Genomic DNA, 23,841 nt, shown 5'->3' on the forward strand with positions numbered 1-23,841 from the left:
GGCTGCTCTTTACTGTTTCTTTAAGTAGCTGTAGTCAGAAGTTTACTCCAGTCCCGCCCGGCCCCATGGTCCCTCAGATGCTTATAAAATAATCATTCAGAGGCTTATATTAATTACTGCCTAGCTCTTACACTTAAATTAACCCATAATTCTTATTTATGTTTAGCCACATGGCTTGGTACCTTTTCTCAGTTCTGCCTTGTCATTTTGCTTCCTCTGTGTCTGGCTAGCAACTCCTAACTCAGCCCTCCTCTTCCCAGCATTCTCCTTGTCTGCTCATCCCACCTATACTTTCTGCCTGGCTACTGGCCAATCAGCATTTTATTTATCAACCAATCAGAGCAGCACACATTCACAGCATACAGAATGACATTCCACAGCAAGTAGCTTTACTTGTGAGATGTAAAGAGATGCATGCAATATCTTACCCTCAATATACCTTGGTGTCAGAGCAGAGGGTGTTTGTCTTGGTTACTTTTCTATTGCTGTGAAGAGACACCATGACCAAGGCAACTTATAAAAGAAAGTTTATTGAGGCTTACAGTTTTAGAGTGTGAGTCTATATGTCAGGGAGCATGGCAACCAGAAAGTAGACATCGTGCTAGATCCGTAGTTGAGAGCTTACATCTGATCCACAGCACAAAGCAAAGAGAGAGCCAACTGTGAATGGCATACCCTAGAGACACACCTTCTCCAAAGAGGCCACACCTCCTAATCCTTCACAAACAGTTCCACCAACTGCAGACCAAGCATTCAAACATATGAGTCTATGGAGGAGGAACCCTCTTATTCAAACCATCACAGTATTTAAAAACCAGCTTGGTTATATTTTCAGATTGCTTCTGAAGCCAGTGACATCACATACAGCTCTATAAGAATTGTTTGTCTAAATAAATTCCACTTGGGTGCAAATTGTCATTAAAATACTAGTAGTTACTAATATAAAAAACAATCACAGATCTAAGGAACAAGTTTCTTTAAAGGAAAGGGTTACAGACAAGAAGAAAACACAGTGGCTTATTCTCATTTTCTTTTTCTCCAGATGTAATCTTTATGGTTATTTAAACTAATTTTGTGGCAAATACTTAACAAGTACTGGTCATTATGGCTCTGTGAAGATCGTATCGACGTGGATCGTCACAGACTGGCAGGATGCTATAAAACACATACAGCCAGAATGTCCCCTGGATGCATGACGTATTCAGGAACACATGTTCACAGCAGCACTGCAAAATGTTCCTTGATTTTTTTCCTTTCTAATTTTAAAAAGCAGATCTGTTGGCCAGCAAGATGGCTCAGTAGGTAGCGGTGCTGGCAGCCAAGGCTGACGACCTGAGTTCAGTCCTCGGGACCCATGTGGTGGGATGAGAAAACAGACTCCTGCAAGTTGTCCTAGGACCTCTACTCATATACCATAGCACACACAGACACACTCGTGCACACACACACACTAAATAAATAAGTGTAAATAAAAATTCAATGCCCTCCACCTCTATTTAAAACGTTGTTACCTTTTCCACAGCATATAAACACTGAAGTTGCCAACACCCCTTTCCCGTTGTACAGAAGTGACTCAGTGTGGTGTTTGCTCTTGTTTAAAGCTGACATTGATGAGCTGCGGGTCCACTACATCCTGAGCAAGGGCAGCAGAGCGACGGAGGACTCCTTCTACTTCTCTGTTGAAGCCAGCGGTGAGTCTAGTTAAGCCCTAGAACGCAGCAAGGTGAGCAAGTGTCAGTGTAAACTGCACACAACGTCGTCACAATCAATGACGTCACACACTGAGCCGTTAAATGAACCCTTGGCTTTTTCTCTGTTCCTACACTCAGTGCTTCTTGACAAAGCACTGTGTTTTAAGCAAACTTTTTATTCCTCAATCTTCTGAAGGGAGTGTTGACATTTAGCACAAAAAAAAGGATGACGGAGTGGCAAGCCAGCTTTTAAGAGCAGAAAACAACCAGGGGTTTGACGAATGTGACAGGAAATGCAGTGAGTGATTTCCTGACATGGTGGTTCTCATGGCTGAATCCTCACAACTTTAGGAGATTCTGAGACCCGTGGTAATGGTGTCTATCAGACCGGCACTGCATAGAAAGGCTCTCTTTAGATTTGATCAGCATTTTCAGCTACAGAGTGAGTTTTGTGGCTTCCTAACATTAAAATTTAATCTTATCGGGGACTGATGGGGTGCATCAGTGCATCGGTGCAGCATACATTTTGCATGTGTCAGACAGCTACACACACACACACACACACACACACACACACACACACACACACGCACCCCAGTGCAATTACTGGGATTTTGATGTTCTTAGATGGGGAAGAAAATGGACGTACTGACATAGAGGAAAGCTTATTAAAAAGCTCCCTGTTTCTGCTGCTCCTGAGCCTATCCACAGTACCTTCGAAGTCACAAGCAGGAAGCAGCCAGTTAACAGAAGACGGGACAGGCTAATCACGTGTTCAGAAAGAAGACCATTTCAAGGTACGACAGGATAACAGCGGAAATTATGTCCATGTGCTGCTTGCCACTCAATAACCTCTCTCAGTAGAAATCATTACTCACCCCAGCAAGTAACATCTGTCCCCTGCCTGAATCGTGTGTCATCAGTCAAGGACTGATTTACTACAAAGGCATTCTGTATGAGAGGCTGGAGGATGAACTTGCCCCAGGCAGCCTTGAGCAAGGTTCTTTGACCCCATTCTCATTCATTCCCTGTTGATGTAAAGATGGTCTTCATATCTAACTCAAAGGACTTTGTATTTTTGGTTTTTTGTTTGTTTTAGTTTGGTTTTTTGATTGTTTGAGACAGGTTTCTCTGTGTAGCTCTGGCTGTCCTGGATCTTGCTCTGTAGACCAGGCTGGCCCCGGACTCACAGAGATCCACCTGTCTCTGCCTCCCCAGTGCTGGGATTAAAGGCGTGCACTACCACCGCCAGCTACATGGACATTGCATAGTCGATATTTTGCCTTATGCTTTTGAAAAGGAGATGTCCCCTAATTCTGGCGCTGTGATTTGTAGGCAAAACCAGAAACAAGATAATTCTATGAAGATTCTGATGGAGGGTTGTTTGTTTGTTTGTTTGTTTGAGACAGGGTTTCTCTGTGTAGCTTTGGCACCTTTCCTGGAACTCGCTCTGTAGCCCAGGCTGGCCCCGAACTCACAGAGATCCACCTGTCTCTGCCTCCCAAGTGCTGGGACTAAAGGCGTGCGCCACCACTGCACAGCTGAGTGTTTCTTATTCGCAGGCAGCACTTGTATGAATCAGGACTTGTAATCCCTGTAAGATTAATAGGAAATGGCACAAGGCTGTCTCAGGATGAAAACACTGGGGCTGAAGAACTCGTTCAAGGTCAGAGTCTTAATAAGCCAGTGAGACAGAATCAAAACCCTGGTTCTAACACTAAGACTCTAACGTGCCAGAGATCCACAAAGCTAAGACCATGAAAGAGGACAGAGAACAGGTTCAAGGTGCCCTTCCTTGGCCAACAAAGAAACACCTTACAGGTTAAAGCCACAAGAACAACCAAGTGCAGACACTGAAACAGCTGGGGCTGTAGTCACAGCTGGGGCTGTAGTCACAGCTAGAGCTTAAAACATCTGTGTGGAGCCATAAGCTAATTACATAGTCATGTGTCCTTTTTATTTTCAGTAGATTGTGCCCTTGCCTGCTGAGTACCAAGCATAGAGCTAAGGTCCGTCTACTGGTGATTCTAACAGCTGATAAAGAGTTCCCTTTAAACACTTTTTATTTGATAGTTTCAAAAAAAATTTAGTCTATGTCTCCACAGGAGCCAACTTAATCTTTTATTCCCCTTTAACATATTCCTGCTCTGGGCTGGAGGAAGGGCTCGGTGGTTAAAATATGTATTGCTCTTGCAGAGGACCTGAGTTCAGTTCCCAACACTCACATCAGGCAGCTTACAACTGCCTGGAACTCCAGCTTCAGGGAACCCACACATCTCTCACTCTCACACAGACATGCATGAAAGCAAAACACCAATTCACATAAAATGAAAATAAATATATTATTTTTTAAAATTTGAAATGGAAAGTTGAATAAAAATTATGATCTGAATTGTTAATAATTTTCTTTCCCAACACACTAATAGAAGGTATTACTTCCTGCCATTTCAGCAGTTTGGGGTGGGTAAGTGTCTAGTGATTCACTTTCCACCGTACACTGAGGAAGAAGGGTTATAGAGATCTGGGATCAGTCTCCCGGTTCACTCTTCTTGAAGGAAAGAATTTGATTGAGAGACACAGCCTGATTAAGTATATATTTAGCAAAGCAGAGCAAAGTGTGCACTCTGAAGAAAGACTGGAGTAGGCTTCCCCCAAAGGGAAAAGCTGCCCACTGCATTCTGCACTGTGAGTTTTTAAGAACGTTTTATAATGATTCTCACCTCTGTGACTCCACCCAGCTTGTCGTATCTGCTAGAAGCAGGCGCAGGAGGAAGGGGAAGTACTGATGGGCCAGTCTGGGCTTCGGCACTGGCTGCTGAGCTGGTCACCTTGCCTGTGCAATTCTTGGTTTCACAATCAGCTACGCCTTTTCCTTTTGCTCTGTTACAGCTTAGTGAAGTAACAGACATCAAAACGTAGTGGGAGGCCCGGGATATGTCAGTCGCCCACTGAGCGTAAGCGGGCCTCTCACATAGTTGTGAATATAATGATACCTGGATAGTGCTTAACTAGCAATTTAATGAAAAAATTGATAATAAGACTAATTTGTGTGTTCCAACATTTTCTAGTTTAAAGAACTTCAAGTTGGGCCATTCCAGTGCAAACTCTCAGTCTGGTCTTTTAATTATAGATGTATTTATGTGTGTATACATGTGCCTACTGAATGTATGTGTAGCTGGAGTTTTCTCCAGTCCTGCCTGGCCCACGGTCAGGACAAATCTCTCTCACCCGCCAGTCCTGAAGCCGCTTAGACCCAACCGAGTAAACACACAGAGACTTATATTGCTTACAAACTGTATGACCGTGGCAGGCTTCTTGTTATCTAGTTCTTATATCTTAAATCAACCCATTTCTATTAATCTACAAGTTGCCATGTGGCTCGTGGCTTACCAGTATCTTAACATCTTCTCATGGCGGCTGGCAGCGTCTCTCTGACCCAGCCTTCCACTTCCCAGAATTCTCCTCTCTCCTTGTCCCACCTATACTTCCTCCCTGGCTACTGGCCAATCAGTGTTTTATTTATTAATCAATCAGAGCAACACATTTAACATACAGAACATCCCACAGCATATATGTGCACCACATGCATGCAGGTACCCAAAGAGGCAGGAAGAGGGTGTCAGCTCCCTGGAACTGGACGTACAGATAGGTGCAAGTTGCCTAATATGGGTGCTTGGAACCAAACCCAAGTCCTTGAACAGAAAGTGCTCTTAACTTCTGAGCCATCTCTCTAGTCCCAAGATTGGGGGAGAGGGTATTTTTTGTTTGTTTGACTCTGAAAACTGAACTTAAGGCCTGTCTTAGTCAGTGTCCTATTGCTGTCGAGAGACACCATGACCATAGCAACTCTTAAAAGAAGAAGCATTTAACTGGGCTGGCTTACAGTTCAGAGGTTTAGTCCATTATCATCATGGTGAGGAGCATGCTGACAAGCGGGCGGCATGGCTGGAGAAGTAGCTAAGTTTTCTACATCCAGGTCTGCTGGCAGCAGGAAGAAAGAAAGACTCAGGGCTTGGCATGGCCTTTTGAAACCTCAAAGTCCACCCCCAGTGACACACTTCCTCCAACAAGGCCACACCTCCTAATCCTTTCGAATAGTGTCACTCTCTGGTGACCAAGCACTCAGATCTATGAGCCTATGGGAACCATTCTCATCCAAAGCTCTACAGAGCCTTACACTAACCAGGCAAGCACTCTACCACTGAGCTACTATATTCTCAGCCCTCAGTCTTCTTTTTAATATTGAGGTAAGCTTCGTTATATTCAAGATTGCCAAGAAAGCCGCCAGTGGAACAGAGAAGACACTTCAGAGTCCTCTAATTCTGAACTATGTCAATTAAACATATGTCAAATAAACATTTATCTTCCTCTCCCTACATCATTATACTCGGAGAGGTGTGTGTGTGTGTGTGTGTGTGTGTGTGTGTGTGTGTGTGTGTGTATGTGTGTGTGTGTCAACTTAGGGGAAGAGAATGGAAAAGGTTCAAGAAAGGGTAGCCACAAAAGGCTGGAGGAAGGAAATGGAAGGAGGAGTGATATAATTCTATTTCAACTAAAATCATATCTGAAAAAATTCAAAATCATAATACAGTGGTGAGATAAATGTTTCATGTTTCTATGGCTCCTTGTCAAATCAAAAGAAGCATAACTGTAATAAGACTACATGTAAAACATTCCATGGTCCTTGATGTCATAATAAATCTACATTTATGAATGTGGAAGGAGGTTCACACTGTGTCACTAAATAAAAGTGGCCAAGTACAAAGCAGTGTGCAATGACACAAAGAAAATTTCGTGAGCGCGTGTCTCTCTATGTGTGTATGGTGTCTGTGTGTCTCTGCAGAGGGGAGGTAGGGTTAGTGTTATGTGTCTGTGTGTACATTTGTGTGTGTGTGTGTGTGTGTGTGTGTGGTGTAGGAACAGAAAGAGGGAGGAATGGGGGTGTAACATATGTGGTGTGTGTCTGTGTTTGTGGGAGGTATTTCTGTGTGTATATGTTGGAGATGGGGTTATACCTATGTGTGTGGGGATAGGTGTGGGGAGGATTATATATGTGTATGGTGTGTGTCTGCATGCAAGCGTAGTATTGGGGTATGGATTTGAAGGGGATGGGGTATGTGGTGTGTGTGTGTGTGTGTGTGTGTGTGTGTGTGTGTGTGTAGGGAAGTAGGAAGTGTGTGTGTATGTAGTGTTTGTGTGTGTATGTGTGTTGAAGCAGAGGAAATTTCTACAGTATATACATTGATAGTAAAAATTAGCTTATAATAGCAATAGTGGATCATAAATTTTTTATTGCTTTTTATTTTTTTATATTTTCTTGTGTAAATGCTTTACAGAGGTCACTCCTATTATTAGGAAAAAGCAATTTCTGTTTTAAAAAGAGAATGTATGAATGCACCACAGCCAAGTTGGTTCAATAACATTGATTAACAGAACTAAGCACATTATTCTTCAGAAATAGCCCTTTAACAACACAGTGGGCTCAGAAACCCAAGCAATAAGGAATCAGAGTAATGTCTTCTTCAGCAGGAAAAATTACATGCATCACCAGCTCTACCTTTATACAGCGAGACGTGCACTCATTTTGTTACTAAAATTAATTTTTAATTATTAATTTCTAAAAACAACAACAGAAGGTCAGCGTGAGTATCTAGGAATCTAAGAAAACTTTGGTGCAAGAAAATGAACATACTTTAACGAAGAATTAATAGGAGAAACCCTTTTCAAAGAAAGAGAAACATTATACATGATTTTCTTGCCTGTTAAAGGAAGACTCCTTCTGGTCAAGAAAATAGAATCTCTGTAGGTGGAGATGGAGTCCCAGCTCTCCAGGTGGACAGGGTCAGTAACCTGGCTAAGGACCTCAGGAAGGCAGAGTCACCTTAAGCCATATCAAAGAGGCGGGAGGAATAGTCAATCCTTAATGAGAGAACACACTTTCCTTCCCAGAATCCCCAGCCCCAGCAGACCTGGGAGGAGCCACAAGGTGTTTGCCTGAGTCTTGACTCCTGACTCAGAAAGTCGTAACTGTTCCCTGGTCTTCTCCTCTGTCTTCTCTTTGGGGTGCTGGTCAGAACCCAAGCGTTCTTCAGGTGCTTTGAACTACTCCCCTTTTTCTCTTTTTTTTTTTTTTTTTTTTTAAAAAAGATTTATTTATTTATTATGTATACAGTGTTCTGTCTGCACATATCCCTGCAGGCCAGAAGAGGACACCAGATCTCATTACAGATGGCTGTGAACCACCATGTGGTTGCTGGGAATTGAACTCAGGACCTCTGGAAGAACAGCCAGTGCTCTTAACCGCTGAGCCATCTCTCCAGCTCCCCCTCCTTGTCATGTGGCTACCTGGCCACCAAGCTGCTGGGCTTTGTGCCAGCTTACACAAAAGAACGGCTCTTTTTTTTTTTTTTTTTTTTTTTTTTTTTTTTTTTTTTTTTTATTTCTCTTCTCCAAGCTGAGATTTACAGCTTGCCTGCCATGGAGTTTTTCTTTTAAATGCTAACAAAATTTTTCTCAAGCTCCAAAACAAGTAAATGACTTTCCTTTAACACATTTTATTAGTAAGGAACACCTACTGCTTTAGAGGGGCATGACGCTTACACGGCCTTATTGTGAACCCCTTGCTCTCCCTTTTCAGTTTCTAAATATCCTGGTTACAGTACACATCAGCTGAGGAGCACGCTACTCCTCGAGAAGAGAGCTGAGTTCTTGAAAGTCAAAGCTGTTCTCATTTTGCCTCATTAAGCAAACTCCCAAGTCACTTCAGGGTCAAGCATAGTGTCACAGACCCATGCCCCAACACTCAGAGTCCTCGAGCCAGACCAACAGCACATTGCACAACGAACATTTGCAAGTAAAGCTGTTTGGACAATGGGGTGTGCTCCGAGACACAGCGCAGCTCCCAACGCCACCACGATGAGCATGTGCAACGAAGGGGCGGGGAAGCAGGGGAGAGGAGGGGCTGTTTTTATTTTTATTTTTATTTGGGGGGGAGGCTACAAGGGTGGAGGGCAGACATGGAAGGACTGAGAACTGAGTGGGATTGGGGTGCATGATGTGAAATGCCCAAAGAATCAGTAAAAAATTATGTTAAAATAAAAAAATACAGATTCAATTATTAAATTAGACTCCACATGACAAACCACTTTTTATATTTGACTACTACAGTGTTTATAAAGTGTAGTTTGTTCATTTTAGAAGTAAAAATCTCCGAAACAGAATCATTTGTGATGTTTTTTTTTTAAAAGCTGAGAATACCATTGGCCTGGTAGGTGCAGCAGTAGGCCCCAGCTACTTGGGGGATAAAGCAGAGTGCCACTCAGAGTCAGGAGTTCTGGGCTTGGCTGGGTAATATAGGGAGACCCCATTTAGAAAAAGTAAGAATGTAAGAATATTAGAAAACTCCACCAAACAACTAAACCCTACTAAAGAGAGACTGAATTCCCTCAGAGACTGGCTAAGTAAGATGTTTCATTCACACAATGAGCTCTTAGGGGCAAGCCTCCTCTGTCTAGTGATTGAAGAGGGCACCGAGTCACGGAGAGCAGACACTGTAACTGGCAGTGTTACAGCTGGATGCGGTGGAGCTCGGAGGAGTCCAAGGACATTCTGACAGATTGACGGGCTGCGGTCTCTGTGTCCTCTGATGAAGGGAAAGCAGAAAACGTGCCGATTGGCAAGGAATTACAGGATAAGAGGTCGGGTTCATTAAGACAATGACTTACTAGTCTCTGAAGTGACTAGAGTTAACAAGTGATGATTCAAAGAAAATTTTGTCATAGGCTTCCCATTTTCTGTGATAGTTTGATTTAATATGCAACTCTAAACTAGTAACTGTTGCCAAATATTGAGCTCTCCATTGCCAAAATCGTTCATGACAATAAATTAAAGAAAGCCAAGGCAAAGGGTCTTCCCCTAGAGCAGTGGTTCCATAGGATGAATACACACATCTTAGTCCCTATCGCTCCATAGAATTCATAGAGGGAGTAAACCCAAATAAAATAATAGTTATTTTTACTAACTGTCTTAGTTAGGACTCCTATTGCTGTGATGAAACACCATGACCAAAAGCCACTTGGGGATAAAGGGTTTATGTTGCTCACAGTTCCACATCACTGTCCATCACTGAAGGAAGTCAGGACAGGAACTCAAGCAGGGCAGGAACCTGGAGGCAGGAGCTGATGCAGAGGCCATGGCAGGTGCTGCTTACTGGCTCACTCCTCATGGCTTGCTCAGCCTGTTTACTTATAGACCCCAGTACCACCTGCCCAGGGTTAACATCACCTACAATAGGCTGGGCCCTCCCCATCAATCACTAAGAAAATGCCCTACAGACTTGCTGGCATACTGATCTTATACAGACATTTTCTTTATTGAGGTTCCCTCCTCTCAAATGACTTTAGCTTGTATCAAGCTGACATAAAACTATGTAGCACAATAACTTTCGTGTAAAATGTAATATTATCTCAGTTCCATATACATGTAGGTAACAAATGACAGAATTACTGCCTGTCTTGTCTGTGTAGCTATAGAAATAGCAACTCACAGACATTGTAGAAAAGCCAAAACACCTTCATTCATCAGTACTCTGCTGTTTTGCTAGTAAGTTTTTCATAGTTTTCTTTGTTAACAGCTTTATTGAGATACAATTCATATACCACACAATTTGTCTTAATTGTTTTTCTATTGCTGTGCTAAGACACCATGACTGGGGCTGGTTATAGAAGAGTTCATCGGACTTACAGTCCCAGAGGGTGAGTCCGTGACCACCATGAAAGAGAGTGTGGCAGAAGGCAGGCCCACGTGGTACTGAAGGAGCAGCTGAGAGCTTCATGTCGATACAGCAGCTTCAAGGCTGAGAGAAGGAGAGCAACTGGGAACAGCATGGACTCTGAAACCTCCAGGTCCACACCCAGTGGCATACTCCTCCAACAAGGCCACACCTCCTAATCCTTCCCAAACAATCAACCAACTGTAGACCAAGTATCCAAATACATGAAACTGTGGGGGCCATTTTCATTCAAACCACCAATTCGTTCATTTGAAATGTACAATTCGGGGCTGGAGAGATGGCTGGGCGGTTAAGAGCACCCAGAGGACCCAGGTTCAATTCCCAGTACCCACATAGCAGCTCACAACAGTCTGTAATTCCTGTTCCAGAGGATCCTATACCCTCACACAGACATACATGCAGGCAAAACACCAATGTACATAAAATTCAAATAAGTAAATTATTTTAAATAAAATAAAATGTACAATTCAATAATTTTTAATATTTCACTTTTACTAATGCTGTTGTTTTTGAGACAGAGTCTCACTCTAGTCCAAGGCTACTTAGAAATCATTCTATACCCCAGGTTAGCCCTGAACCTCTGGTCAATCCTCCTGCCCCAGCCTTCCAAGTGCTGCAATTGCCAAGGACATGAGCCACCATGGAGAATATATAACATAAATTTTCTTTTTTTTTTTTTTTTTTTTTTTTGATTTTTCGAGACAGGGTTTCTCTGGGTAGCTTTGCGCCTGTCCTGGAACTCACTTGGTAGCCCAGGCTGGCCTCGAACTCACAGAGATCCACCTGGCTCTGCCTCTCGAGTGCTGGGATTAAAGGCGTGCACCACCACCGCCCGGCTAAATTTTCTTGTTTCAGTAATCTTTCAGTGCATAAGTCATAGACGAGTAGATTAATATGACATTTGTCCTTTTCTGTCTGACTCACTCTTCTTAGCATACTGTCTTCTAGGTTCATCCATCTTGTAGCTTTTATCAACAAACACATCACTGTTTGACTGAACAATATTCCATTTTACATATATATACATATATATGTGTGTGTGTGTATATATATATATATATATATATATATATATACACTCTGTTATCCACTCATTTGCTGATGTGCACTTGGGCTGTTTAGGGGATTGTGAAGAATGCTGCCATGGTCCACATTTAATTGGGACTGGCTTAACAGTTCAGAGGTTTAGTCCATTATCATCATGGTGGGAAATGTGGCAGCATACAGGCAGACATGGTGCTGGAAAAGGGGCTGAGAGTTCTACATCTGGACAGGCATGCAGCAGGAAGAGAGAGTGACACTGGGACTGGCTTTGGCCTCTGAGATACCAAAGCCCACCCCCAGTGACACACTTCCTCCAACAAGGTCACACCCCCTTATTTCTCTCAAGTAGCACCACTCCCTAATGACCAAGCATTGAAGTCTATGAGCCTATGGGGCCATTCCTATTCAAACCACCACAATCAGTATGTACACACATGAAATTGTCAAAGAATGAAAAAGGAATCTAAAAAATTGCATCACCTACATAGAACTGTCGTCTCTTTAAACATCTAACATGAATTTACTGTAGTCTGCTTTGCTGTACCATTTATAGAGTTTGTTTAAATTTTTCATTCTTGGGGCTGGAGAGATGGCTCAGAGGTTAAGAGCACTGACTGTTCTTCCAGAGGTCCTAAGTTCAATTCCCAGCAACAACATGATGGCTCACAACTATCTGTAATAAGATCTGGTGCCCTGGCCTACAGTCATACATGCTGTATACATAATAAATAAATAAATCTTAAAGAGAGAGAGAGAGAGAGAGAGAGAGAGAGAGAGAGAGAGAGAGAGAAATTTTTTCATTCTTGCTGTGGCTTGGCTATATTTTATTTATTTTTCAGTACATAACCCAAGCTGGTCTCAAACTCAAGAACTCAAGGCAATCCTCCTGCTTCTGAATTACCAGTGTTGACACTGCAGGAATGTGGCATCATGTCCAATTAATTTTCTTATTTTTGTTTTGTTGTTGTTGTTACTGTTTTGGTTTTGTTGGTTTGCTTTGCTTTTTTTGTTTTGTTGAGAAAGGGTTTCTGGGTAGCCCTGGCTGTCCTGGAACTTGATCTGTAGACCAGGCTGGTCTCAAACTCAGAGATCTGCCTGCCTCCACTGCCCCGGTACTAGGGTTAGGGTTAAAGGTGTGTGCCACCGCAGCTCAAGTTTTTGTTTCTTGATAAGAAAAATACTTGTTTGATTTAAGTGTTTGAAGTTTAAAATGTTTGATGTCAATCTATAGAATAAAAATAAAAATACACCACCTAGCAGAACCTGGATTCCAGTTCAGACCTGATTATTCATCATTTCTTCATTGTGAGAAAGTTTGAAATCCTCTCCAAAATATGAGTTGTGCTTTCATTAGCTACACTTACTACTGTGCAATAGAGCTCCAGAACTCATTCACCTTCTCTGACTGTAATAGTTGTCCATAAAGACGTGGGTTTATTAATGGGTTGTCCCATTGGTCTAATATCAATTTCTATGTTGATACTATTCTGTTTTATTTTCTATAACTTTGTAGTATATTTTTAACTGAGTAGAATGAAACCTTGGCTCTGTTCTTCTAAATTGCTTTGATTATTTGGGTTGTTTTGTGGTTTCACATGAATTTAAAGATTTCTTTTTCTATCTCCTCAGTGAACGAGGAGAATTTTGATAGTGACTGCACTGAATCTGTAGGTGGCTTTGGATCTCAGGATGGGCATCACTAACAGTAATAGTGCACATTAGCAAAGTGAAAAACAAAAAGCACATGGCACTTTAGCAACTCTTTGAGACAGAATGTACATATTGTACAGTTTACCCATGTAAAGTACACAGTCCAATGGTTTTAGAATGTGCACAGACTTCCAAACTCATGACAACCCAACTTTAGGCCCTGAAGAAATCACATGCCCTCTGGCAGTCACTCCTATGTCCATCTAATCTATTCTCCATCTGGACAGAGCTGCCCATTTGGGGCCTTCCGTATGAATGGCTTCTGTCTGGCTTCTGTCATCTAGCAAAATGTTGAAAAGTTCAGCCATGCTTTAGTATGTATCATTCCTTTATGTCCAGATAATACTTCATTGTATGCACTGTAGTCTAATGTATGGACTTGATGCCATTATAAGTCTTGGTAAATATTGCTTTCATAAATATCCAAGAACAACTTTTTGTGTGGCTCTAAGTTGTGTGTATGTTTCTATTGGGCATGCTATGAAGAGGGAAGCCTTCAATTTTGAGAGCTTGGAACGTCTTGATATCTGTGCTCACTGCTGCCTGGCAGAACACCTCTCTATTCTGAGAGAAAATAATTTGATCTCTTTTAAAAACACATTTAGACTTAGGCATTTTCTAAGTATGTACAAATAACTTCTTTTTGGTATAGAATTATCAGAGGGGAATTTTAGTGCCACGCTCTGCAGGAGTTCAGTACCCTAAGGTTGCCATCTGGGGTTTTCATTTCATGGTCTGTTTTTCTGGTCATTTTTTTTCTTATTGTTTGTTTACACTGGGGGTTGAAATAAGCACCCTCTCACTTCCAAGGTAAGTGATCTAACTCTAAGTCACATCCCCAGCTGGTGAGCTAGTCTTTCAAGAGACTTTCTAGTTTTGCCCATACTTACTCTGATATTGATTGATTTGGGGCTTAGATCCATGAGCTAGAGGGTTGCAATAACACTAAATTGGGTGCGTATTGTCTGAGCTGAGTTTTGCTTTTACAATAATAGAAGTACTTAAGTATAAAATGGTATAAAATTCACAGAGAATTCTTAAGATGCCTCTGACACTTCAAAGTTCATAGCCTCCAGCCATGTTGCAGGTCCTGGGTCCTTCCCACTGTTTCTAGCATAGACTCATGCTCAAATGCCCTGTAAAGTCTTTAGTGCAAGGTGTAGGAAGCACTAATAGAATAACTTTCAAGTGTTTTTACAAGAATTTAAAAGAACATGCTGGGGGCTGGAGAGATGGTCCAGTGGTTAAAAGCACTGACTGTTCTTCCAGAGGACCCAGGTTCAATTCCCAGCACCCACATGGCAGCTAACAACTGTCTGTAACTCCAAGATCTCATACACTCACACAGACATACGTAAAGGCAAAACATAATGCAAATAAAATAAAAATAAATGTTATCATAATAACATGCTGCTTCCTGTGTAGGGCCCTATGGAAATTACAGTCAAAAGGTTAACATTAGAAGGAAAAACATTTTGTTCCAAGAACATTGCTTCATGGAGTAGTAAAGACATTGGCCAAGGACTTCTGACATATTCCCATGGCACTGAGATCAGACCTTTCCCAACTTTGCTGTCCCCACACAACCTGTCCCCAACTCAATCATCTACATAAACCAATGGTATGGGACTGAGAGGACAGCCCCCACCCCAGCTATGTGCTCCTCCTAGCTGATTTCTGTACCTGCTGTTATCTTTAACTTGTCTCCTGTCTAGGCACAATATGGCCTCATTTTATAGCTCATTGCAGAGTAACACAACAGAACAGAACAAACACAGTTTGGAAATCCAGTTCAAGAGTCACTGTGTGAAAAGATACTCTTTTCTCTCCTTGTTCAAGAACTCTACCTGCCAAGTAACATAGAAACACAACAGTTCAATGAGTGACATTGTTTTATTCAATGTAGTTAATTACACACAGAAAGACAGACAGACAGACAGAGAGGAGACAGAGACAGAGAGACAGAGGAAGAAAGAGACAGAGGAGAGAGGCAGAAGAGAAAAGGGGGTGCATATACATGACACTGATAAATGTGTAAACTACATTAATGGAAAGCAATGGCAGCTAGATGTTACTGGAGAGCTTTTCTCTCCGGGTCCCACCAAGTCCTGCCAGTCCTGGAGCCCACTTATAAAATAAACACACAGGCGCTTACATTATTTAAACTGCTTGGCCATTAGCTCAGGCCTATCATTGTCTAGCTCTTACTCTTATATTTAGCTCATTTCTAGTAATCTTTACTTTGCCACGTGGCTCATGGCTTACTTGTACCTTACATCTTGCTTGTCCTGGCAGCGGCTCCAGGCAGTCTCTCTCTCTGCCTTCCTGTTCCCTCAATTCTCCTCTTTGTTAGTCCCACCTATACTTCCTGTCTGGCTACCAGCCAATCAGTGTTTATTCATACAGAGCGATATCCACAGCAGCTAGAAGATTGTGATAGGTATTTTAAATCCCCGTGCTAGGTTTCTCTGATGACTCAATAAGCCAAATCGAGCCAAATTAAAAGTAAAAGACTAGGTTTAATCTGAGCAAAGCACTCCCGGGTGATTTTCGGGGAAGGGAGGAGGAGAAATCATGTGACAGGTCTATGGACCAGAGCTTAAATACCCTGTAGGCATGGTCTTGAGCAGCTCTGGGGGAGGAGCTGCCACTTGGCGGCTTTCTGAGGGGTGGGGCATTTGGAGAGGGATGAGGAGGGCTGAGGTGGAGCTTCCAACAGAACAGATTGGTATGTTAGCTTTCTGTTGTTAAGACAAAGTACTTGACATCAACTTTTAAAAACTAAAAGGTTAATTCACTTGTTGTCAATGGTTTCAGTACATCTTTCTTTGACTATGTTGCTTTGGAGCCTGTGATAATACAACCAAATTCAATGGGCTCACATCTTAGTGAGTGGACGTGAAAAAAGGCATGTCCAATAGACAAGTAGAGAAAGGCGTATTACCTGATGAAGGGAAGCATGGCACAGCAGATGCTCCAAGAGCAATGCCTCCTTTAACAAAGGAAGTACAGGCTTTGTTGGAGGAGCCTACACACATTCACAAAGGAAAGCACTTGACAGAATATTCCTGAGGATGCTTTGTTGAAGGTCATCCTTCAAGAAGGAAAGATGGTGGACATGCTTCTGGGCACATTCAGCTAAGACTGCAGCGGCCATGTTTAGAAGGTTTAAATGGTGGACAAAAATGCTCTGTTTTCTAAAAATGCCATGTTTTCTAAACAGTTTTAGCTAGAACAAAATGCCCTTCTGAGGGTGTTTTAGTAGAGTAGCATTCTTGGAAGGGTCCCATTATCCCCTTCAAGGGCACACCTTTGGTGATCCAAATCTCTTCTACCCTACTCTGCCTCCTAAGGGGTCTACCACTTCCACCAGCTGAGGATGCAGCCTTTAATTCAGAGGCCCTCCAAGGCCATTCAGATCCAGATGATAGCGTTGGGAGTCACAGGATTCTTCCTTTTTGTCCTTCCTGTTAGTTCTTACTCATCTTCTCCTGGTAAATCCCTCTGGCTGAGCTCTTTTATACAAAGTGCCTAGAAACAGCAGGCGCCCCTCCAACAGCTTTGTTTGCCCTGGTACTGGTGATCAAGCCCGAGGCCTCTTAAACCTCTAATCACCTTAAATTCTGTCTTCATTCCTCTCCCCATCATTATTTTTGGGTGACAGGAGGCTTCGCTAACCTGTTGCCTTATATCTAGATTTAGACCAACAGATCTCCCAAAGGTATTGACTCGGACTCGACTACTGGACACAGTCTCACTTGTTCACCAACTTTCACTTTGTGTACTGCCTACTGAAAAGAGGTTAGTTCTTTTAAATTCTCTAGCATTTCAGTCCTTCTTGGTTCAAAAGAAGAAAGCCCCATGCTTCCAGAGTTATATAATAGGCACACCTGAAGCTTTGTGACACATTTGTTGTATAATAATTTGATTACCTTTTTATAGAAGAGAGCACAAGTCTGGGCCCAGGTCTTTGGATCCTCAGGGTGTGTCCAAGCCATCTGTGTGCTAAGGAACTCTCCCAGCAGTTGTAATGCACAATCAGAATGGAAACTACAGCAAGTAAAATTCTTAGATAAGCCCCATGTGCTTCCTCCCTTTGCTTCTCCTTGACTGTGAGTGGGAATAATGACTTGCTTCCTGTGGTGGTTTGAATGAGAATGGCCCCCATAGGGTCAGATGTCTGAATACTTGGTCCCCAGTGGGTGGCATTGTTGCAGGGTAGAGGTAGAAGGTGTAGTCTTGCTAGAGGAAAAAATAAGGTGTAGTCTTGCTAGAGGAAAAAATGTCACCAGGGCAGACTTTTAGTTTCTTGTGCCATTTCCAGTGTGTTCTCTGCTTCCTGCTTGTGGCTCAAGATGTTGAGTCCCAGGCTAGAGAGATGGATCAGTGGTCAAGGGCACACACTGCTCTCCTGGAGGATGAAGCTTGGCTCCCATCTCCCACATCAGACAGTTTACAGCTGCCTCTAAATCCAGCTCTGGGCATAGAGGGTCCAAGACCTCTGACCTCTGCAACAGCCACATTCACATAACTACATCGCCACACACACACACACACACACACACACACACACACACACACACACACTTACACTTGAATTTTTTTAATTTCTTTTAAATGAGTTTTTAAAAAGAAAAGATGTGAGCCTTCAGCTTCCGCTGTAGCCACTGTGTCTGCCACCTGCTGTCACTCCTCCTTGCCGTAAAGGACTCTCATCCCTCCGGAACAGAAAACCAAATAAAACCCTTCCTTCCACGAGTTGCCTTGGTTGTAGTGTTTTATCACAGTAATAGAAAAGTAACTAACACACTTCCAATGAACAGAACATGTCAAGGGTGATAACATGTCCCTACTGTGATTAGGTTTGCACACGCCTGTGTGTGCACACATGCGTGGTAGGTGGGCCTCCTTCCTGCCAAAGGATACTAAAGCAATTGTCCCCTGGCCTTAAAGAAGCAAATGATCATGGTGGGAAGTAGCCACTAGAAGACCCTCAGCATGGGAAGACTTCAGGAACCTTAGAGAAGCTGAGGGCAGCCTCCGGCCAATGCCGTGTGCAAAGTTGTAAGGAGCCTCAGTTGCAGATGGGGTTGCAGTGTGTTTGAAGCATATTCTCCATCAATTGAGAGTACAGACCAGGTTGCACCTTGGTATTAGTCCTTCTGAGATCTGATCCAGGGTTCCGGCTCAGCCATATACCTGACCCACTGCAGCTAGGAGAGAATGTATATATACCTTCTTTTTCCAGTCTACTTAGACGGTCTCATTCTTACATGGCAATAGAAAACTACCCCAGAAATCAGTCCGAATAATTATTTCTGAGCTATTTGTATTTCAGATTTGCTTCCTTGTGCCCAAAGCACAGAGTCTAAGCCCTGTTATCAGCTGGACTCAAGAATTTTATACAGCTTTGAGTTCTTTAGTTACTTGTAAGGGTTTTGTCTTTAGTACACACCAGGGAGACCAAATAAATAGATGAAATGGGGAGCACTTAATATTAAGCACAAAATGATGAGCTTCTCCACATAGCTGGGGAAACAATGTTTGAGCTGTTAGTTCCTTGGAGGTTACAAACATGGATCTGCCCACAATAGATCCATTGAATTGAAAATAAAATAATAATGTTGAATTACAGTGCTGGGTCCCATTGAGTAATCTGTGGTTTGAATTTGAAATGTCCCTCAAAGGCTCACATTTCTGAATTTTCAGTCCCCAGCTGGTGGAACTGTTTGGGAAGGTTGTAGAATCTTTGGGAGGTAAAACCTCATTGGAGGAAGTAGGTCACTGGGGACCAGCCCCACTTCCTGCTCACCCTCTGCTTCCTGAATATGGAAGCAGTGTGTCCATCAGCCTCCTGTTCCTGCCTCTGTCTCTACCTCCATGCCTTCTCTGCCTGCTGCTTGTGTTCTCTACCACTGTAATTAATTTTGAATTTCAGAGCCCTCAGTTGCTGACATCAGTACATACTTGCTGGGGGCCATCTCATGTGTTGGACACTCAAAAGGAAGCAGAAGTCTTTATTCTATAAGGAACTTGACCTTCCTAAGGCACACAATGTAGAGTGGCTTTTCAGTAAATATTCAAAATAAATACTCAAATATAAGCCTGTATTACCAAGGTGACATGATCAGTTTATAAAATGTTAGAAAAAAATAAGAAACTGTGAGATATTATTTATTATGGACATAAAAATTATTACTTTGTTTTTAAAAGATTTCTCTAGGTGCTGGAGAGATGGCTCAGCAGTCAGTAGCATGCACTGCCCTTGCAGAGGACTCAAGTTCAGTTCCAGAATCCATATCAAGGGACTTATAACCACCTGTAACTCCAGGAGATCCTATCCCCTCTTCTGCCCCCTACAAGAACATTCATGTGTACCCACCTGCACATAGACATGCATACATACAGGAATTAAATCTTTGAAAGATTTCTCTAGAACAAGACCCTCAAACTTTGAAAATTCCCACTGCCTAGCTGTTCACACAGCACTTTTTAGACGCCAAAAATGCAAAAGTTTGGCCATGGGTACTGCTCTGTTGCCAACTAGAATAAAACTTGACTTCATACTATGACACTTGACTGAGTACTATGATATTACTAGAAAATTGTAACCATTGTCTACTGCGCAGTAAATAAGTAGAAGTAATGTGTGCATAAACTATGCATAGGTTAAGTTATTATAGGTGCTCATGCTATGCTTCCATCCATACACAAGCCAGTTGTTCCAGGAGGCATTCAGCCATCACACAGGTACTTATTGGGGACCTGCTAATCACCAGTGACTTGGCTATGTGCACCAACATGAAAAGAAACCTGTAATCAATTCCATAACAAGAACGAGATCAACACTCAGACACTGCAGTCTTGTGACAGTGTTACCACAGTGTAAGTGGTAGATAAGCCACGACTACCAGGTGCATGAACTGTCAAGACTGCAGACTCACACGGTGAACATGACAAATGGCCCGTTTCTCAGCAGAGGCAGTAAGAGGGGCAGGAGACAACGGAGAAAAACAAACACCCTGATAGGCTTTGCATACTTTTTCATTTATTTACTAGCTCTGGGACCTGGACAGAGGCACGGTCACAGAACCACAGGGATGTAATTTGTCAAATGTCAGTACACTGGCTCCTGATAGAAATAGCAGTTGTTAAGAACTGGGTTTTCACAGGAGATAGAGAGATTGGAAGGACATGATAACATTACGCAGTCAGGACTGCACTCTTCAGGCACCTCCTGCTCCTTCCAGAGTTCATTCTCCTGACTCAGGCTCAGACCACCAGAGAGCTTAAAACTCACAATTTGTCAAGTCCTCTTGGATTTACACTAAGTAATATAATTTGTCTAAACAGGGGCATAAATTAATGTTTTTCTGCTGCTAACAGCAGTGCCTCATACTAAGATGGGCAGAAAAAAAATATTGGGGATTAAACCTGAAAATGAGTTTAGAAAAAATGTGATTCCTCTTCCTTCCCTGAGATGGGAAACACTGAGGTCCCAGAGGCAGATCACCCAAAGGGCCGACTCCAGTTAGTGGCATCGCTGAGACTTGTCTCCTCCCTCTGAGTCCAGCACTGCCGCCACATCTCACCACCTCCCTATGTGCCAAGTTCACCTATGGAAAGCTGCTGACATCCAGCCAGGCGTGTTGGCACACACCTTTAATCCCACCACTCCAGAGGCAGCGGCAGAAGAGACCGGTTATTTCCTATGGTTCATTCACTTGTTGGCCAGTCTCCTCTGCAAAGGCTGTTCTACCCCCCCTCCCCTCCCCCGGCCCTGTGGTCTCTGTAGGTGACCAGCCTTCTCCTCCAGCCCACATCCCTGAAAGTTTAGAATTCCCAGAATGCAAAGTTCTATGCAATGTCTGCATGTCATTATCTTTGATCCTTGTAACAATTTCAACACAGAAGGGAGAATTCTTGGAGAGAAAATTGGTTTTTGTGTGTACATGTTCCTGTATGTACAAGTGTGTGTGCATGCGTTTTCATGCACGTGGAGAGAGAAGGAGAAGGGGAAAAGGAGGGGGAGAGACAGACAGACAGACAGACAGAAGTATGCTTTAGCAATGACCTAAGCCTGTCTCATCTAGTCAAGCTGACAACCAAGCCTGACCACACTGGCCCACATGTTAATGACATCTATGTATTTCTGCTCTCCTATATACTGAAAACTGCTAACACAGTCTTGAAATACATTTGATTTAATTCTCTAAGATTGCTTTGAGACTTCTTCAAGTGCCTTTATTTTCTGTCCAAATCAAGCAATGCCTCTATTGAGCTATGCTAAACATCTAAGAAAATCTGTAATCTCCTTGAGTTGCTTCCTGGAACTTACATTGAGTAACTATTTCTAAAGAATGGACAGAGAGCAAAAACACACGTATTGTGCACAGCAGCACATGCTGTGTTCTTATTACCAAGATGGAGAGCCAAATATATCATCAATACAGTTTGGAGGCACCTCCAGAAAGAATGTTCCAGACATTTCTTTGTTACTGGATTAGAGCAAGAAATCTTGACACCTGCCACCTCACCCACCAAAGCAAAGGCCTCTCTGCGCAGCACTCACACCCATGGCTTCAAAGGAACTAGAAGCATATCCAAGAGCAAAGTCGCACACTGTATCCTCAGCTTAGTGTAGCAGGCTTTCTTTTAGTCCACCAACCAGCTCCCAAATCATGAGGAGACTTACTATTGTGAATGCTCAGCCTTAGCCTAGGCTCATTTCTTGCTAGCTCTTATAACTTAACCTGTTTCTCTTCATCTACGTTTTGCCTCAGGACTTTTTACCTTTCTTTCTTTCTGCATATCTTACTTTTCCTGATGTCTCCATGGCTGGTAGGCAGGGAGCTGCCTGGCTTCTGGCCCCAGGCATGTCCCTCTCTTCTTCCCTCGCTCTCTCCTCCTTTTTCTTTCCCTTTGCCTAGATTCCTCCTATTTATTCTCTCTGCCCATCAGCCCCACCTATCCCTCCCCTGCCTAGATATTGTACAGCTTTTTATTAGAAATCAAGTGCCTGAGGCAGGCAAGGTGCAACTGATGCAACACATCTTTACATAACAAAACAAATGCAGCACAAATGAATGCAACACATCTTTACATAACGAAACAAATGTAACACACTTTCACAGTTAAAGTAATACCCCACAATAGCTTAGGTCAGTACAACTAGAGAAGCAGTTACAGAGATCTCAAGCCTTTGGGAGACTTTAGTTTTGGTTTTTTACTTCTTTTCTGAAAACCTTAATGTGTAGTTACACAAAAATAGTCTACCTTCTCAGGAACAGAATGCTGGAGTCTGAGATATTGAAGACTGCACGGAGGTGGTCTCTGCCTCCCAGAACCCTGAAGCACTGAGCGGGGAGAATCAGGCTGACCTGTAGAATAATTGAAATATGTGTCTTAAACCAAAGCCTGAGGAATGGCAGCCACCTGGAGGATCACCCTGTCTGGAGGGAGAGGTGACAGGGCTTCCCCACAAGGCAGACTTCAGAAACTGTCACCTACAACTCCAGACACTTAGGTAAAGACTTCGGGAAGTAAACGGAGACCCAGGGGACATGCAACTCGGCTTTTCTCTTTAATTTTGAAACTTTTCTATCTCGAGTTTCTTTTACCTAAATTTATAGTTCTCTGGGAGGAAAAAAAAGACTTCTATTTTTAATCTGAGGCCATGCAACTGTGCATATCAAACAATAATTCAGAGGAATACATCCCCATAAGGCACTGTGAAATGTTTTCTGAACGATATGGACTATGCAACAGCTGTAAGCTCCAAATTATACTCCCAAATTCATAATAAAAAGCTGTAAATGAATTTAAAGACATGTTAAGCTATATTATGATAAAAGCTGCAGGAGCGAAATGCTTATGACAGTTGAAGTTATTTGAACATGAAAGTGTTCATTTAAATTATTAGCATCCCAAATACCCTACTCAACAATATTTTCTCCCCAAAATTTAAAGGTCTTAAACATTTGACATCAGCTGCTAATTTATCATTTAGTATTTAATTTTGCCTATTTGGGAGTCAGGATTTACTAATTATAGTTTCAAGTTTTTCTCTGATTGTTTATAATCCCTTTTTAAGTTGTAAATTTTTTGCATTCATTTTCTATTCTGTGTGTACCACTGGGCTACATCCCCAGCACACGTGAGAAGCTCGGAGGACCGCCTGCAGGAGTTGAGTCCCTCCTGCTTTGTGGGTTCTGGGATCAAACCCAGGTCATCAGGTCTGTCCACAAGCACTGCTGACCCAATTTTTATTTTTATTTTTAATTCCAAATTCTTGTATTTTTAAAGAAAATTTTATTTCTACAATAAGACTTAGTAACTAAAATAAATCAGGCCTGGCGGTGGTGGCGCACGCCTTTAATCCCAGCACTCGGGAGGCAGAGCCAGGCGGATCTCTGTGAGTTCGAGGCCAGCCTGGGCTACCAAGTGAGTTCCAGGAAAAGGTGCAAAGCTACACAGAGAAACCCTGTCTCAAAAAACCAAAAAAAAATAATAATAATAATAATAATAATAATAATAATAATAAAAATAAAATAAATCAGGTATTGGCTTCCTGGATACAATATCTAGAGGTTTTGTCTTTTTTGC

At 42.5% G+C, this 23,841-nt stretch overlaps 1 protein-coding gene across 1 annotated transcript in view; it reads left to right on the top strand.

Annotated features, from left to right (window-relative positions):
• Frem3 (FRAS1 related extracellular matrix 3) overlaps positions 1 to 23,841 on the top strand; it is a 60,782-nt gene that overhangs the window by 5,800 nt on the left and 31,141 nt on the right. The window contains 1 exon segment of the mRNA XM_059262643.1: positions 1,602 to 1,691. Coding sequence (XP_059118626.1) covers positions 1,602 to 1,691 — 90 coding nt within the window.

The sequence above is a fragment of the Peromyscus eremicus genome, chromosome 5 (assembly GCF_949786415.1).
Source record: "Peromyscus eremicus chromosome 5, PerEre_H2_v1, whole genome shotgun sequence".
NCBI lineage: Eukaryota > Metazoa > Chordata > Mammalia > Rodentia > Cricetidae > Peromyscus > Peromyscus eremicus.